At 41.3% G+C, this 18,002-nt stretch overlaps 3 protein-coding genes across 3 annotated transcripts; all 3 read right to left on the bottom strand.

Annotated features, from left to right (window-relative positions):
• Nucleotides 1–1,193: 1,193 nt before the first annotated feature.
• Nucleotides 1,194–4,653, bottom strand: Osi17 (DUF1676 domain-containing protein Osi17). The gene is made up of 4 exons (XM_011316100.1): nt 3,499–4,653; nt 3,182–3,414; nt 2,309–3,111; nt 1,194–1,829 (listed from the first exon to the last, which is right to left on the bottom strand). Exons 1-4 carry the CDS (start codon nt 4,142–4,144, stop codon nt 1,709–1,711), a joined length of 1,803 nt encoding a protein of 600 aa, XP_011314402.1. The 5' UTR covers nt 4,145–4,653; the 3' UTR covers nt 1,194–1,708.
• Nucleotides 4,654–11,035: 6,382 nt separating this feature from the next.
• Osi16 (DUF1676 domain-containing protein Osi16) lies at nt 11,036–12,434 on the bottom strand. Its single transcript, XM_011316112.1, has 2 exons — nt 11,829–12,434; nt 11,036–11,750 (listed from the first exon to the last, which is right to left on the bottom strand). The coding sequence occupies exons 1-2, from the start codon at nt 12,325–12,327 to the stop codon at nt 11,377–11,379; spliced, it is 873 nt and encodes a 290-aa protein (XP_011314414.1). The 5' UTR covers nt 12,328–12,434; the 3' UTR covers nt 11,036–11,376.
• A 2,557-nt stretch (nt 12,435–14,991) lies between these two features.
• Nucleotides 14,992–17,311, bottom strand: Osi15 (DUF1676 domain-containing protein Osi15). The gene is made up of 2 exons (XM_011316123.1): nt 16,924–17,311; nt 14,992–15,390 (listed from the first exon to the last, which is right to left on the bottom strand). The coding sequence occupies exons 1-2, from the start codon at nt 17,276–17,278 to the stop codon at nt 15,056–15,058; spliced, it is 690 nt and encodes a 229-aa protein (XP_011314425.1). The 5' UTR covers nt 17,279–17,311; the 3' UTR covers nt 14,992–15,055.
• Nucleotides 17,312–18,002: the final 691 nt, after the last annotated feature.

Genomic DNA, 18,002 nt, shown 5'->3' on the forward strand with positions numbered 1-18,002 from the left:
TTTACTTTTTGCGGTAAAAATAAAATTTCACTTGTGGCTAACAGTACTCGTAGGTCCTTTCTTCTAGCTTTTGTTGCGTTTTAATGACATCTGCGAAAATCTGCGTCATGATATGGAAAATTGTTTTTCAATATATTAAGTACAAATGTAACGGCTACGGCTACATGTGTGCAAGAGCGAAAATAAATTATGAGGAGAAGAATAATTGCAGAAATATGTAAGCAGCAGTTATTGAGCAAATTCATGATGATTTCGACCTTGAGTTTTTTCAGAATATCATTCGCGTAAGGAAGCAAAAACTCGAAAAAATGGATAGCTCACTATTGCGCCTATTCACTAGTAAATTATTAATTCATCAATTTAGCAAAACATAAAGATAGCCTATAGACATTCCACTAAGTTACTGCTCTCATAAATTTCTAATGGATCATAAGCTATCAAGATTAGCGTCATTTACAGATAATTATGTCTTCCATGGAACCAAGAGAACTTGTGAAAGATGGAACCATCGGTTTCAGCTATAATTTAAAAATTTCACGATGCAACGACCAAAGTAGAGAATATAATTGGATGTATTACAATTTTAGTACTTAAATATTTCCAAGTGAGGTGCGTAAGTTTCTAGCGGTACCCGACGTAAACAAGTAAGCAGGTTATTGCTGAGAATCTGTATAATTAATAAGCCTGTTGGGACTCTCCAGAATCACCTGACATCCTTCGCCAAATTAATGGTATGCGATATTATTATTATTATTATTATCGGCATTCACAGCGTAACAGAATAAGAAGGAAGTGTGTGGGTTATATAATCAAGAGTTCCAGTGTTTTAGTCCTGCCTTCAATGAGACCAGTTTGCAGAAATCAAAAATCGCATAGATTTCTTATTTTTTTTGGGTATAATAAACTTGTTGAAAGAAAAAAATTCCCAAATGTTACAAATTTTTTCTTTTCTAACATTTTAATTTTTTGTTCTCTGTGTAATCTAATGTTTTCTCCTTTTCTCATTAGTTATTGAAAAAACGCGGAAGAACTTGTGTCAGGAAATTTTTCTGGGAATAATCAGTGGAATATGTTTCGTGAAAATATAAAAATGTATGAATTTTCGACATTGGAAAATAGAACAAGCGGTAAATCCGTTTTTCAATTCTTTTTATTAACGTATTACTCAACAAGTAATAAATACATTCTTTCTTACATTTTTTAATACCTAAGCTCTTATCGATCTTTGGGTATGGCACCCCGAGTACGTACTAATAAATAAATTACAATAAATGAAATCAAGAAGAGCGCCCATCATAAAATAAATACATCACTTACACTCACACCCATTATCAATAAACTTTCTCAATTTGAGAAAAATGTAATCGCCCAACAACTCAAATCGCTCTGAAATTCTCAGTAATTGTCAAAAATTTAATTACTCACCGGCTGCAATGGTAAGTTGCGGGAACTCATGGGAGAGGGAACAATTGAAAAGAGTAATTACATTGAGCTATTACGTTATGACTATACAGTTTAAGCAACATTAGCAGAGCCGCATCGAGTAACAAAATTATTTGACTTCACAGCGATTTCTGGTACCGTTACAAATGTCATTGACAGGTAACAGATCACCTAAAGGAATACCGAAAACCACATTAATCATACCGTTGATTGTTCATTGACATGAGTTCATCTCAAATGAAAAATTATCTAGCCTATCCTATGTTTATTGACAAGTGTAGGTTTTGATGCAATCACCACCTTCCTGTCCGAAGCTGGCAGCGGTGATATATTTGTGGAAGCGTTGACTCGCCTCAGTTCCACTCCGTTTGAGCTCTCTCGGGTCCCTGGAGCAAAATCACAGAATAATACTGATTAAATTGAAGAATTGATCGACAATGGGCAAAAAACGCCACAAAAAGGCCACCAAAAGGTGCGTTAAAAAAATATTCCTCTGAAAAGCTAAACTAGAATCAGCTGGCCCAGATAAAGTTAATCCACAAGAGCATAAAATAGTTTTTCATTTGAAAAGGACAGTCAACTAGAAACGAAACGAACGAGAAAAATGCAGGTGGAAAGGGAAGAGAGTTGCGACGAAAATAAGAACGGAAGAAGTTCAAACATGCCGGCACAATGACCCGATTGTTGTAATTCGGTGCGCTCGGCCACTGGCCACTGGCCACTAGCCACCTTTCTCCTTATGATCCAGAATGATTGTACCTTTCTCACCCACAAAACGTTTAGCACGTACCTCAGTATTTACACGTATGGCGTTAGCCTAATGGTTACGTACTGTTATTCATTAGTGTCTAGTTCATTCACGTACCTGGACAGCACATTGGAGACGAGATTGCTATGCGGTGAATAGAGCGATGGGTTTTTGTACATGCTGCAGATGAGTCTCTCTCGGCAAGACTCTTCGACGAAACCACCTTGGATAAATATTTCCTCGAGCTTTTGCAGAATTGGCCCGTAAAAAGTGTCATCGTGGAGAACGAGATTGCTGGCATGACCAAGTGAGGACGATGGATTTTTTGCAACCACCTGTTGTATTACCCGTTGCGTCTTTGTCACCGAGGTTGGTTGGACGTAAACAGGATTAATCGGCGCTGGGCTTGATTTTGATGTGGATGAGGACACACTTATGGGTGTCTGCTGGAGATAAGAATTGGCAAGTTGAACTTGCGGGAAAGGAGATGACGATGTCTGGGAGGACACACGACGCTGAAATTTATGATCGTCGAGGTAGCCGTTGTAAGCCAACAATTGTCCGTGGGTTGGATAATTCGTCGGTTTCTCCTGATAGGACAGTCCATTTGGTTTGAGAGGTGATGAGTACTGTGGGGCACTGAAAGTCGGTGCGTAAGATGCTGGTGGAAGAGCCGGTGGTACCGGTGGTACCGGTGCAACTGGTCGAATATTTGAATTGTCGTACGGCTCGCCAAATGAATCGATTCCCCATTCCTTCAATTCCTCCATATCCTTTCGCAGTTGAATGTGTGGATGTGCGTAATCGTAACCATCGAACTCTTCTTCATGGTGCGATGGGTGATGCGAGTGATGGTCGAAGATTGGAACTGCTGCCGGTACTGGCACAGGAACTGGAACGTGATGATGATGATGGGCAATCTGAAAGAGAAAACGTATCGTGAGTAGATGTATTGCGGGGAAGGAAAGACAGCCATTGATTGGATAATACCTGGTGATGATGGTGGTGGTGGTACTTTGAATGGGAGCTGTAGTAGCTGGAGCAGAGCTTGAAGACGTGGGCGAAAGCCGGTACGAGGAATAAGAGAAGTTTTAGGAATATCTTCTTTGCTGTACCAACGCCGAACAGGAATGGGATGATGAACATAAACTTGACCTTGATCAACTTTATTATCAGGATCAATGCTAGAAAACTCATCAATAACCGGTTCTGGATGAATTTACCTGTAAAGAGCATACATTCGATCAAAATCATATAATTATTCAAATGAATTGCATCTAATTACGAGAGGTTCCTTCATGGCTTACGAATTTTCTTGAAGAAGAGCCTTCCCTCCTCCTCGACACCGTTTTTTCCAAAATCAATTCTAACCAGTGCCCCGCTCTCATCGATCTCCTTTGGACTGATTGTAATCCTCGAATTATCGAAAAAAAATTCGGGCAGTTGGAGCTCGTAATTCCTGGTCGCTAAGAACTTAACTGTTTTATCTCTGAGTGCCGATGTGATTTCCTCAAGTGGGCTCATTTTTTCTGTATACAGGTTCTCATTCGGGTCACTGGCCTTTCGATCATGTTTTTGATCCCTACCCCTTCTCCCCGTATCCACAATATTCTCATCAACATCGTCTTGACAATTTTTCGTACAAGCTCCATAATCAAGCCTATTTTTCCTGAGTATTAATCCACTGAAAACCGTGATATTGTCACGTTCCGCAAATGCATTGTCAAGGTATGAGTATGCATTTTTCTGAAGGCAGGAGAATGACATCTTGCCCCGGCAATCCCTCAATATACCACTCCATAATTCATTACCAGCAGCACTTGCCGTTAGATTTCCAATGGCCAAGTACTTGGCGTACCCAGCAATTTTCGAAAAACTCGAAAAGCTGAGTGAATTTGCACTACCGATTATAAAAGATAAGATGAATAAAACGATGATTCTGGAAAACATCATTCTACTTCAGTAACCACGATGGCAAAAAAAAAAGGAACACTTGGTGTCAAAGATTCAACGACCTTCTCTCGACTATTTTATGTATTCTGTCCCAACCTCGCGTGTACCCGTTTCCCTTCCTCCTCCACAATCACCTGTCCCTCTTCAAACAATGTCCATATATTCCCCACCTCACAACCACAAAATTCCACCAAAAACCTGGCGGAAGCTGTTCGATGACCGTCACAGAGGGGCACGAGGGTCCAAGCAGCGACGTGTTCCCCTATCCCACTTACAGTTGTCCCCGGGTCTCATTTCTGGCCCTGAAGAACACCACCTCTTCCACCTCTTCCAACTCTTTCACCTGTTACATTACTTTCAAACATTCATTCACACCCACCAATCAACACCCGCGTGCACACCGTGTATCCACTTGTGTCCTTTATACTATTCAACCAGAACAAGCGTAATAATCAAACGTCTCAACAAATGATCATTTGTTGAGAAAACGGATAATTCAGAGATGCGTTCACCGCGATCTCTCGTTTAAAACTAACCCGGTACCTCTCTGGTCTCCCTGGTTTCGATTCTCGCCGGTTCCAAGTGTGTCAAAGGCCCTCCTACTCCAGCGCAACCGAACCCCGTGGAAGGTCATTATCTTGTACTCCAGCCTAGAAGAGTGAATGGATTTTGTCCCATGTCACAAATTTATTCGATTCCCCAAATCATTTCAGCGATGATCAATGAAATTTGGACATGATATGGGCTCTATTTGGAATTAAAACAGCAACTTCCGACGTAAAAATTCTACAAAGCAAGGCCGTTGGTTCCTCCTGGCTGCGCATCGCTTCGTACAAGACCCACCAGCTCCTCTGGACCGTTGCAATATGCTCAAACGCCGAGAAGACGTGAGTCGAAACAATCTGGGGATGAGGGAATCATGCATCACCGGAAATGGTTATGCCGGGGGTATCTGGATCACATCATCTTCGGGGAATTGATCCCAATCATTCCAATGTCAGGGGAGAGGCATTTAGCCTGAGATTATGTGGGATCTCGTCATGGGCGGATTATCTGCCGAGGCAGCGGGCAAAACTGGTTGAGATAAACTTGCAGTAGCACTTGTTTATTTTTTCTGAAATTACTCATGGCATTTTTTCTGTCAGTCAATTACTCTTAATTCGTGCGGTTTATTTATTTATTGGTTGGATGTTTTTTAAATTCCACTCGATGGGATTATAATTGTGGGAATCGCTGGTTGAGGGTAGGGAACTGTCGTGGATGACTAGACTCGACTATGGGAATCTCTTCATGAATTCTTTCGGAATTCCGAATAAATGATTCCAAATCCTTGGATTCGGAATCTGTCAACAGATTCAGCGAAAAAGTAGTAGAGTTATCAATTGAAATTCTCCAGAAATGCAGTCGATTTTTTTACGGAATTCGTTAAGTATTTCTATGAAATATATTCGTGCGTGCATAATTCTCTGCACGAGCTCCCCAAAACAGTATCTAACATATTTGTCTCTCGTGTTTAACCCACGATATTGTTTATAATACACTTGATGATTCCCATGAGTTGAGTCTTTTAAAATATACCTGAGGTCTTCAATACATCTCCAAAACCCGTTAATCCACTGGGAAAGATCAACAGCCGTGGAAGAAAAAAAAGAAAAATTGCGCAGACTTCCCTGTAGCTGATGGTAAGTAATGTTATTCCTTTGAGATTGAGATGCGTCTGTCAATCATCTCATTAGAACGAATACTTAAGAACAGGTGAGTTGCACGTTGCATGGCAAAATCGCCAACACGGGAATTGAAATGTCCGAGTATTTCTGAAGGACCTAAACAAAACAGTCCATTTGCATAACACATTTATTACTCATTAACAGATACATAAAAACAAGTGTGACTAAATTTTGTCAATACATGAACAGGCACGTTTTATTTTCATCAATCCCCACGACTGTACAATTTCTTAAATATACTGTTAGAAATGACATAGTATGAGTCATGCACATAAAGTTTTATAATTTATATGCCTATTTGATTTTTAAAGGTGCACGTCACATTTATTTCTGGATTTTCAACCCTTTAAATTTCTTATTTTCCTGCTTAACAATTCCATTGAATGTGGTTGAATTTTTCTTCTGGATGACCAAGAGATGATGTTCGGTCGTTTACAATATTTACGGGATGGAGAGAGCTTGCTAATGGCGTAAATATTGAAATGAAGTTCCAAGTGGTGTTCCGTAATTGGTGAGTTCTTTCTAATATTCATACGCCAAACTAAAAGTATGCGGATTTCTGACTTTCGACGAATTGTCATGTTGTGAAGTTAAGAGGTTGGGCGGGCCAATACTGAATTCCATTGACCTAGAAAATGAAGCCGTCTTCGTTGTGTTGCGTGACCGATTTACGCGGACAATTCAATGTAAAAGCGACATTGAAAAGCTAATTGAGGTGATTTCAATTAACATGATTTTTATATTAAATTACTGATTAATTAGTACAGCGATGATTCAATTCATTCATCATAGAGTTTATAAAAAATTGATTAAAGCTCGACAAACCGGTTGTTAATGATCTCATGTAAATTTCATAGCGTCATATACCCAATGAAGATGCATTCCGGCCTACAACAACTTTTTCCGAACGTATTTATTCCAGAAATAGGAGGGGATGCAGTGGCATGACTTGCGGTATGAGCACTGACGGTAACTTCCGGTCTTTTCCGGTCTTCTCTAGATACTCAGTTTGTCCTAAGAAAGTGAATTAACGTTTTTTAACCGTTGTAATTATTTAAAAAATTGACTGACAACCGGTTAGATTACCTGGTCTTCAGTTTTGCAGAAGTACCGATGAGGTAAAGCTGAAAAATTTCACATCGTGAAAAGTCTCCTAGCTTTATTTATACTTCAATAAAATTGCTGAAGACCGTTCAGGTGAACTTGTTGTCGACGGATTTTTGAAAGTGAATTGACATAAAGTCTCGGTGAGTACCTATTTCTGTAACGTCCTTCTCGCATTCTTGTTGCATTAGCTGATCAAAAGCTTTCTCCTGCAATTGTTAATCGGAGTGATTGTTCGCTGTACGAGGATTTTACGTAAACGAATCAGTGGGTTGGATAACGGTCAACGTATTACTGCGTCAACGAAAACTTGGTGTGTACGATGTTTGAGATTATTGAAAAGGTGCCAAACCGAGACGGAACTTTGGTGGAGAATTGGTGGGCAAGACCAAGTGTGAGTGACCTGCTTTCGGTGACCGGTCTAATCATTTTTTTTTTTGTTGTGTTATTTTGGTGGATAACTCTAGCTTTGTTCAGATCTCATTAACTTTGGTGATGAAGCTCGATGGTCACATCGGGGATGAGAACTGCTATTGTCATTTATTATCGTGATTTTGATGTTGGAGGGCAACAACGAATCTGTGATAATGCAGGGCTGTAAAACAACAGCAAGTGAACTTGCATATTTTGACATCATTACCATATAATGCGAGATCGTCCCAGTAATTTATAATGTGCATGTGTTTTCCTCGGATCTGGACCAATCAGTATAATCAGACTATTTATTCATAGTCCTGAATAATTTCTGGTGTTGTCCGCCAAATATTTCCTTGTTTTACCATGTACAAACCGAATTTCGGTGAATGGACGGTCAATTAATTATAAAAATTTAATTTCCGAAAAAGTCACTTTCCCCACCTAAAAAATTGTAGATCGACTGCGGCGGCGAAAAAAATTATGCTTTCGTATTCTATCCATCTTTGGGGATTATTATCTTTTTATTTCTCATTCATAAAAATTTTGAAAATGCGATCTCAGAAAATTTCATACAGAATGGCAACGAAATGGGTGAGAACCAAATAAAAATTCCACTAAAAATTGAGTGAAATTATCCAAGAAATTTATTAGGCTTTTCATGTGAATTCCTTCGTGCGTGCCACAGTACATTTTTCATAGTTTACGATCCATTTTTCTCAGTACATTGACTGGACTTTCAGGACCTGCGTATGCATCGTATGCATTGACATTCAATGTAGGTCGAGCAGTGCGTGGTAGGGCACGCCGTAGGAGGCAACTCAAGTTCAAAAAATAAAGTGAGAGAATGAGACAGATAAATTGGCTCAACTGCCACCGTTTACATAGAGTTGAAACCGTTATATAAACGGCGAATTCAATCCACACCGGTGCTAGATCGTTGTGGTTCGTGAGAGTTTTTACGCTTGTTGGTTTTTTCATAATTGTATGGTTGAGTGGTTTGAATCCCAAAGACTGCATGATCCACCCATATATCAATCGTTGTTAACAACCTCGGATAATTTGTCAACTGATGGTAAAACAGGCTTCGATCGATATATCATTGATCATTCGCCTGCTGGGGAGTTCTTCACCGATCGAAATGCTCGGTGAAGAGGTTGAAAGCAAAACGTGCAGGTGGCTTCAAAATTTATGACAAAAAAAGATAAATAATTTATTATCAGTGCAAAGAGTTTGGATAAAATACATCTTTCATGGAGTCTAATAACAATTACAATTTATTCATTTTTTTTCGTTAACGGTATTACCCTCCTGGCCACTATCGGTCCTATAGTATCCCAAATGCGATCGGTAGCTTCATAATTCGACCAATTGTCAGCATAAACAACTTTAGGTTCAGTAATTTTATTGTCAATATCCCCGATAAAATTCAGCTTGCGATCCACCCGCGGATTGATATTCTGATAATCAGAGTTGGAAATATCCGCCGTCTCCACAACTTCGCCGATTCGTTGACCCTCTGGCTGATAACTGGTCATCCAATTGTGATCAATAAACTTTTCCTGAACCTCCGGTTGGCTGGTGATCCTCGACGTGTTAACGATCTGTGAAGGACGATTGGATAACTGTTCCGTATTTGGTGTGATAGATATTCCATTGCCGAAGCTGCGTCCCCATCCGCCACCACCACCCTGTGAGTTAAAATCATATCCACCCCCGCCACCGCCGCCGCCACCGGTCGGTGGCGGTGCTCCATAACTAGTTGGTGGAGGTGCCCCATAGCTAGAAGATGGGGGTGCACTGTAGCTAGAAGACGGGGATGGTGATCCTCCGCCGCACCCTCCACCGCCTCCACCGCCTCCTCCTCCACATCCTCCACCACTTGATTTCGTTAAAAGCACGATCTCCTTTAATTGTCCTTGTGTGGATATCATGACAAATAATTAGTCAACAGCCAGTTTATCCGAGTTAGTGTTTTGTTTGCGTGATAATTACTAATATTTACCACCACCCCCACCGCCTCCGTATCCGCCTCCGCCGCCATATCCACCGCCACCTCCACCCTTCTTACTGTTCATCAGATGCATTATCATCATTCCTTTCGTTATCATCATCGACACCGCTGCCATCATCAGTCCCTTCATGGACATCAATCCAATCAATCCTGGGGAAAATTCATTACTCAATGTTTTTTTATCCATCGTAAGGACGCTTCACAAACGGAGATTTCAGCAGTTACGAAATTATTTATAAATCGTTGCAATAGCGAAGAAGTAATGAAATTACGTCAAATGCAAAAAAATTAATTGAAATCTCTTCCCAATTACTTCGCTACTAATGAAAAATATGTTTACCCATCATTTTCATCTTAGCAGCCATGACCATGCACATCATCATCTTTTTGCATCCTTTGCCGCCGCCCTTACCACCACCGCCACCTTTCCCCCCTCGTCCTAGAGATAATCCCATAATTATTAATCCAACACCACAACTCTGAAATCAAGTATTTGCAAATCCCCTACCTTCAACCGCTCCTCTGTCCTCATACATTACTTCAATCTGATTCATCTCCCGTTTACCATTGCCCTTGGGAAGGCTGATCCTGAGCGCAAAGCTGTCGAAGAAGTCATCTATACTCTGATCAACCTTCTTGACAGGATCCAGAGACCTCTCGTCCCACCTCTCCTCCGGCAAAGACCGCACTTTGACAAGCTTCACACTCTTCCCATACAAATTAATCTTCTCCAGACTCGACATAGCGATGATGTACCTAGCCATCCTATCCCGTATGCACACAGCCGAGAAGTCCAGAATACACTGGCCAATATCCCGAACGGGAAACGCTGGAAAATGATCGTCTTCATCACTGATCGAGTTGTTCACTGCCGGCACCACTCTAAGATCGAGCTTTACTCCGTTCTTCCAGTAGTCAAATATTTTCCTATCGTGCTTTCCCCGATCTTCATAAGGCTCGATATCTGGATCGAAGTCCTGGAGCGACTGCACCGAATTCTTCGATTTGAAAAATCTAAATGCACTGGCTGACGCACTAAGTGCCATGATAATCACAAAACATCTCGACACCCTGGGACACGCAGAGAAGGAAAACACCACCATGACGAGTTGGTGTACTCAGTCAGGTAAACAGCTACTGTCTCCAAGTCTTTCGAAATCTGATGGTTTTATATACGACGAAAATCATGTCACTGTAATTGACAGGCTTTTCTGTTTTGATCTCATCACGATTGTCATCATTTCAGTTCTATTGTTTCATCCATCTGCGATAATGAATGGTTAAGTACATAATATTGGTAACCGCAAAACAGTCCACTTGGCCTTTGAGCCCCCGGTGTCTTCAATAGAAGATGGTTAGATGAGTAACTGTTGTTCCTGGCCTCAATACCTACTGAGTTTCGCTTTGAACCATTTGCATTGATAAGAAAATTGTGATGCACCCTCCGAAGTGCGTCGGCAATTGCCGACTGATCACTGAAAAACTTCGGTACATTGTTGTGCATCTTTATGGCACTGCATAATTATCTCATGAATGTTTATAAACAACGGTATTCCGTATTGTACGCGTGATTGCTTCCAATCATGTGGAAAGTTTCGGGGAGATATTGTCTGAAGAAAGTTTATCTTACTGTTTACAAAAATATAATTTATTCATAATGTACATGCGAATAAATACACTAACGTGAAGAGAAAAAACTTCAGAATAAATATTGACTGATATGTTATGTGCTATATTCCAATCCTCTTATATCGATTCAAATCAATTCTGGAAATCCAAGACGATAGGAGAAAAATTGTCGGGAAAGATTAAGACAAATAAATAAGGAGATAGAAAGAAATCCGAGGGAGAGGTGATGGAGAATAATAGAAAGAAGAATAATGTTTTCGAAAAAGGTGAAAAGTAGCACGCAATTGATTTGAATTTGAATTTGAATCTGAGCGATGGATCAGGCTAATGGCCTATTGGCAGAATCAAACAGCACGACGATCCCTCACATTTCCGTACTTCCGAATGCCCTCCTGGACGTTGGACTCAACGATATCCAGGGATCTCGCATATCCAGAGTGTCCATATCCATGTCCATGATGCTGTTCCTCACTGCTGTGCGTGTGGGAAGATGAGTAAACAGGCTTGCTGACAATTTCGTAAGTTGTTTTCTTTTCTCCACCACTTGTCAGTGATTTCAATCCAACAATAGCTGACAGCATGAGAGCCATCAGTCCTGTCATGAGAGCTTTACCCGCCAGCATGGCTAAAGCACCAAATCCAAGAGCTCCCAGAGTTCCCTTCATCATCATGAGCCCAGCAGCAAGGGCGCCCATATTACCATTCTTCTTCCTTCGACCTGCAAGAAGCATTCACCATGTAACATGAATCGTTTTCTGTGAATCAATACCTAGGACGAATGAAGATAATAATTTACCTGTTTCGGCAGAAGAACTCCCGAACAATCCGAATTGCGAGAGGCTCTCCTCGTTGAAGTTCCTGGCAGCCTCGAATGTCTTGGGATCAAAGAGCTTGATAGAAATAAAATGACTATTCAAGTAGCTTCCAATCTTGTGCAGCACGTATGCATCCAGCCGCTTGTCAACATCATTGGGAAATTCTCGGGCGAGATTGGCGACAAGATCCGAAGCCGGCACGTCCGTAGTGTTCTCCTTGATAACGGAGACCCCCGGGAGTATCCCGATGTCCTTCTGCTCGGACAACTTGTCAACGAACGAGACAACGTCCAGTTTGAGGCACGTGACACTGTAGGACTTGCTGCAGTCCTTGTTCATGGTTTCCTCCAGGGTCTTCGGAGCTTGGTCAAACGACTGCCTCGAGGCTCGCTGTTCAATTTCACCATTAACACATCCTGATAGCAACAGGAAAGCGATCAGCACCAACAGGGGTGACCGGATTGTTATGCGATCCGTCATCTTTTCTCGATGATCGATTGGAATCGCGAGTCACGTGGGTCAAGATCGATTATTTAATGAAATTGTCCCGGCTTCAGGTATTATCGCGGATAACGACTAGCTGAGGCGTGGTTGCGCACTGAGCATATCTATGAAGAGTGCAGTATATATAGGAACAAGAGCAACCAGGTCCTTTTTTCTTTTTTATTTTCCTTTCGACGATCATACATTCTCCACAGAAGTTAGAACAGATGCCTCGCCTCTTCTTCTTGCAAATACCCCAGTATCTGACACTACTGTTGTCTTTCTCTTGCATTTGAAAGAGACCCCAAGTCCACAGCCACTCCTGAGTTCGGGTAGGGGATGTCAAATAGAGCGGAGAACACGAAACTCAGTCAAATTCGCAAAAACCCGGGCTCCTGCGTTGGTAGTTTTATCGGTGTTTTTTATAGCTTGAATTTTATTGTTCTCATGCTCCCGGTGGTTAACACGGAGATTCTCAGCGATGTTCCTCTTAGTGAGAAATTATCCATTGATCTTTCATTGTGGTAATTTTTTTTTACTGCCCCATGAATATCCGCTGAAGTCGGATGAATTCTCGAAGTGGATCAAAATTATGGTTTAAATGGCACCTAGACGGCTGATCTCATTTCACTCCGTTACTTTCATTTTCTCCATTCTCCAATGGAACCGTCATTATGAAAAGCTATCAAATACTAAGTCAACAAAGGAATAAAATTCCTACTGAAAAAATGGAAATTCCAATCAAATTTTACCTGGGATGCTCTACTTTCAGAGTGAAGCGAAACTTTTCTGTGATACATTTGAAATTCTTGGAGAACGCGTGACAAAAGATTTGTCTCAGGACGTCATATCTCATGTCGAAACTGCAAATTCAGGTGCAATCATCCGTAAATGTGAGAAGAAAGTCGGGATAGATGAAATTATACATTAGCTCTATATCAATTTCGTGGTGTATCATAATTATCGTCGTCCGATTCTCATAATTTAATAAGTACCGACATGTCCACTTAGCGAGATCATAACGTCAACTCAGTGGAAAGTAAAGAGATCATTCAAATGGATTTTCTACGCGTGGGGAGTTGTAAGTACGCGCTGATGGTAAATCATGTTTAATGAGAAGTTTCATGGAGTCGGTAGTGTGTTGAAAAGACATTTGTGGACTATTGTAACAGTTAACTCAATTATCCTCTTCCTGGGATTGTTTCCACCCGGTATTCCCCACTAGTGTCACCGTCCTTTCCCTAATGATGGGCGAAAGGAGAGCGACTGCTTCATTTCGAGAACTTCATGAAGTTTCGGCGATTTTTGAAACGGAAATTGAATTGACTGAAGAATTCTCACTCTCAGACATGAAAAAAAAACCCAAGACTGAAGGAAAAATGAACAATCAAATGGCTAGTGAGTTTATCAACCGAGAGCATCGACTTCATGCTCGTTTGAACATCCCGATCGGTCATACCATCGATATATTAAAAATCGTTAAACTAGGTCCAGATGGAGAACGTCTGCAGCTAATCGGAATTTTATCCTTTCTATTCACTACAGAATATTGAATAATCCCGTGAATCTGTCAAAGTAACTCCTCGGTCATATAATATACTCAGTATGTCAGACATGCCTGTCAGGTAATTGCAGATGCTGTTAATGAACCCGTCAAAAATCGCGTGAATCCGTTGGGAACGAGCTGCATTCTTAGCCTCCGGATGAAGTGCTCCAGGAGTTATTCCGATGGAATTTCAGGGATAATTTCGTTTGGTAGTAAATCTTGTTTGAGTACCGCTCATAATTCCCATTCCTCCGACTGTTCGAAGTTGAAACGCAAATCTTTTCCGAGAAATTGTTTTCATAAAGGTCATATCACAGTATATAGTGATATTAAAATGGATTAAGAAAATTATTAAGAGCTATTGGAAGGTCGTCTTCTTCATGGCAACCTCAAGTTTCGGATGGCATTTGGACGGAGCCAGGGGTTGTTGCATGAGTATTGATCGAATGAAAATTCAATGAAAATGTTCATGGTCATCTAAATGAGCTTGAGCGAACTCAAAGTGAGAGTTCAATATTCAGCAGCAAGACCTTGATGAAACTCGCCGTTAAGTGGCGTCTGCTTCCGCATTATGGTTCTCTATATATCCACAAGAAAGAGAAGTCCCCTACCACAAAACCTTGCGGATCAACGTGGAATTCACAAACCATGCCGTTATATGAAGTTCCCCACCTTGGCCTTCGCGCCAAGTGGCGCAGGTAATTGTCCGGTGTGGAGGGGCCGAGGCAATGACACACTGACCTTCATGCCATTGAAAAAGGAGGGAAAAGAAAAAAAAAAGCACGAGTGGGGAGTGAAAGAGCACCCGGAGGCTATTGAAAGGAAGGCCAATGGCAGTGTCGAGGCTATCCCCTCTGCTGCTCCAGTGACCTAGCTTCTCTCCGCATTCTCCTCCATTTCCTCCATTCTCTCCTCGTGTGCTCCCACTCCAATCACCACTTATATCCCACCCATGTATCAGAAGTATTCAGGTTATTGGCCCCTTCCAGAGCCCGGCGGAATGAGGATCTTCGGAGTCTCGAAAAAATTCCAAAAGGGAAGACCAAAAATATCGACTTTCTTCCCATCAATTCAGCCGACACGTGTTGACACGTGTCTTCAACAACAGGATTTATTTGACGACATTTTCTCAATAAATAAGGAATAAATACAGAGTTTATGCGGAATTTGGCTAATTGTTTAGGGTAAGTCCTGGTAGGGGTATGGGGCGTCGTTGAACTCTGGGGACCAGCCTCGGTAGGGCTGATTGACCTCCTCCTGTGATCTGTGCCAATGATCGTGATGAATTTCCGGTTTTACGATGCCGTAGCTCACCCTTGCTGCGGGATAGGGTGGCGGTGTCAGGATGGCCTTCAGGGCTACTGCTCCGGACAGGAACAGGGCTGCCAAACCTGCTCCGAGACCCTTCAGCCCGATCAGGGCAATCATTGTGATGACAATCGGCAGGATTATCAAGGCCTTCAACTTCAAGGCCAGGAGAACCGGCAGGAGCATCCTCTTCAGCTTGGTTCTTGCTGGAAAGAGCAGTTTCGGGGGATTAAAGTTAAAGTGTAGGTGTAGGATCAATAGAGGAATTTAGGGTCATCCCAATTTTATTTGAGAATTTTTTCTAATTTGATGGGTTTCAGTGGTTTGGAAATATTTTACGGGATTGACGGGCTTAATTGATCTCGAATAATATTCATGAGCCTCACGTTCTGGAACCTACTTTCTTCAATCGACCTGACACTCTCGTTCAAGGTGACCCATCCCCTCTATTCGAATATTTCGTTGTTTTTCATGAAACGGTCGTCCCACAAACCCAGAATCTCTACTATCTCTGTCGATCCTATGGCAGTCATCATGTCCCGATTGTTCCCCTTCACTCGACGTTAGAACCGGGAACATGTGATAATCCATGAATCCGGAAATTAATTGATTTTTTATTTGGGATTGAAATCTTGAATTCAAAGGACGATGAAATGATTCTGCAATGAGCTCATCCAGTGGAGCGGCTAATTTTTTTTTTGGGGGGATTTTTGATTAATTTTTTTGGGAGAAATTCAAATTTTAGCAATTCGTGAGATTTTTCAGATGCGCACACTTGGGAAAGGGACTGCGGTTACAACCGGTTAACCCACTTCCTCACCAATGTGAGAATCGAGTTGACGACCCACTTGGTGCTCATTGGTGGTCGGTTGGTGAGACTCGTTACTATAAAATTTGCTTCGACCCTGGCTCGATCATTGCACGCTGCGAAGTCCGACGCACTGCTGTACTGACGCATGATCTTTTTTGATACAGAATTCCGGGATTTTCCAGCTTTTCACGAATGTCTATCTAAGTATCTTCTACTTGATTACTGCTTGGTATCTCGTTAATCCATTTGTACTCAAAGTCTGACTTTTCCAATAGTTTTCCACTTGATTATATTCCACTGGGGACATTTCAGATGGATTTTATCAGTTATTAATCCATATATTTTTTCGAGGCAAAACTATTATTTCTTTTTTTTTAAATATTTATAACATAATATTTGTAAATTATTGTATATAAAAAAAAGCGAAATTGGATGCCTAACAAAAATTTCCTTTTCTCTGCCTTTCATTTTTCAATTTTTTATTTATTAATGAAATGAGGAAAAAATCGCCCAGCTCTCATAAATTACTTATTTCCACTGAAAGCCTCAGATCGATTTTAAATTTGAAAAAAATACTTGAAAAATAACTTTCTCCATGTCACTATTTACCGAAGTGTTAATTATTTCCAATTCCCGAGTCGTTAAAGACAGACTCAAATTCCATAGCTGCAGCCATCTTCACTTTCCGATCTCCTAATCCTCAATTATCCTGATCATACACGAGAGCAATACTCCTTAAATTCTAAATTAAAATCAGACCTGAGGAAAAAGCGGCTCATCAACACGAAACCGTCAAACTTCCCAGAAACCACTTATTTCAGCTACAGAAAATTGCATCGAATCTACCCATCCCAATTAACTCTCTCAATAATTGCTCATCAGTCAATACGACATAAGTAGAACTCATTTCTAAAAAAATTTCACTCACCTTCGGAAGCCCCATACGTCAATCCCCTCAACTCAATATCAATTTCCTTCTGTCCAATTGCTCTTCCCAGAAAGTCAGCAGGGGATCCATCACTGGGAAGACTGATCCGAATTTTTCTGGAACTAAGAAATTGATCGATGCTGGCCACCAGAGGATCCTCTCCAGGAAGAGACCGCTGATCTCCAGCATCCTGGAGCTTCTCCAGAGTGACGATATCCCCATAAATTCTCAAGCTATGAGTTTTCTTCAACTCCTCCATCTTCTTCATCATCATCTTCTCCACATCCTCCCCCTGACCGGCAGGATTACCGCAAACCAGTGCCAACAAGCATAAAAATATCACAATCCTCGTCATGCTATCAACGATAAATCCACGTCTCTCCGTCAATCTTCCACTGGACGAAATAACTTTTCGACTGTTTTTGCCCCTGTTAATTTTTTACTTTTATATCAAGCGCAGCTTTGCATGGTGGGGTGGGCCCAGGTGAACCATTTGGCAAAGAAACATGTCGCTCACGTCAGGAATTACAATTCCTCATTCCTCACCGTATACCAATGGCAATGCATTACAATGCGTTTGACTCCCTGTGCGTGACATTCTTCCTCTTTTCATGTTCAAAAACGAGAACAAACCGGAGGACTGATTTTCCTTTTATTGGCAATCACTTTCGACCCTTCGGTGCAACGAGCTTTAAACATCTCTTCAAACAGCTCTCAATTAATGCAACGGCCACGCCTTACCCAACTTCCCTTTCACCGGATCGAATCTAATACTCCAAGAATTTTCATCTTCTGCGGTTGGTAAAATAACATGTGTATTTAAATAATCTTTTGTCAAAGCCAAGGAGGTCGTCTCTTCATGATGTCTCATAGTCACGTGTCAGCTTGGCTACCGAGAAACGATTGTTCCCTGCATAGAGACAAATTCATGTTCCATTTTCTGTCTCTGCAGTATTAAAACACGTGTGTTGTTTTACCTGGCGACAATGCGCATTGATAAACACACATCGTACTTTTTTTTTTCTCTCTTTCGTGTGGACAGTACAACTGGAAACAGGTACCGGCGGTATTGGCTTTCA

This window comes from Fopius arisanus, unplaced genomic scaffold (genome assembly GCF_000806365.1).
Source record: "Fopius arisanus strain USDA-PBARC FA_bdor unplaced genomic scaffold, ASM80636v1 scaffold00001, whole genome shotgun sequence".
Taxonomy (NCBI): Eukaryota; Metazoa; Arthropoda; class Insecta; order Hymenoptera; family Braconidae; genus Fopius; species Fopius arisanus.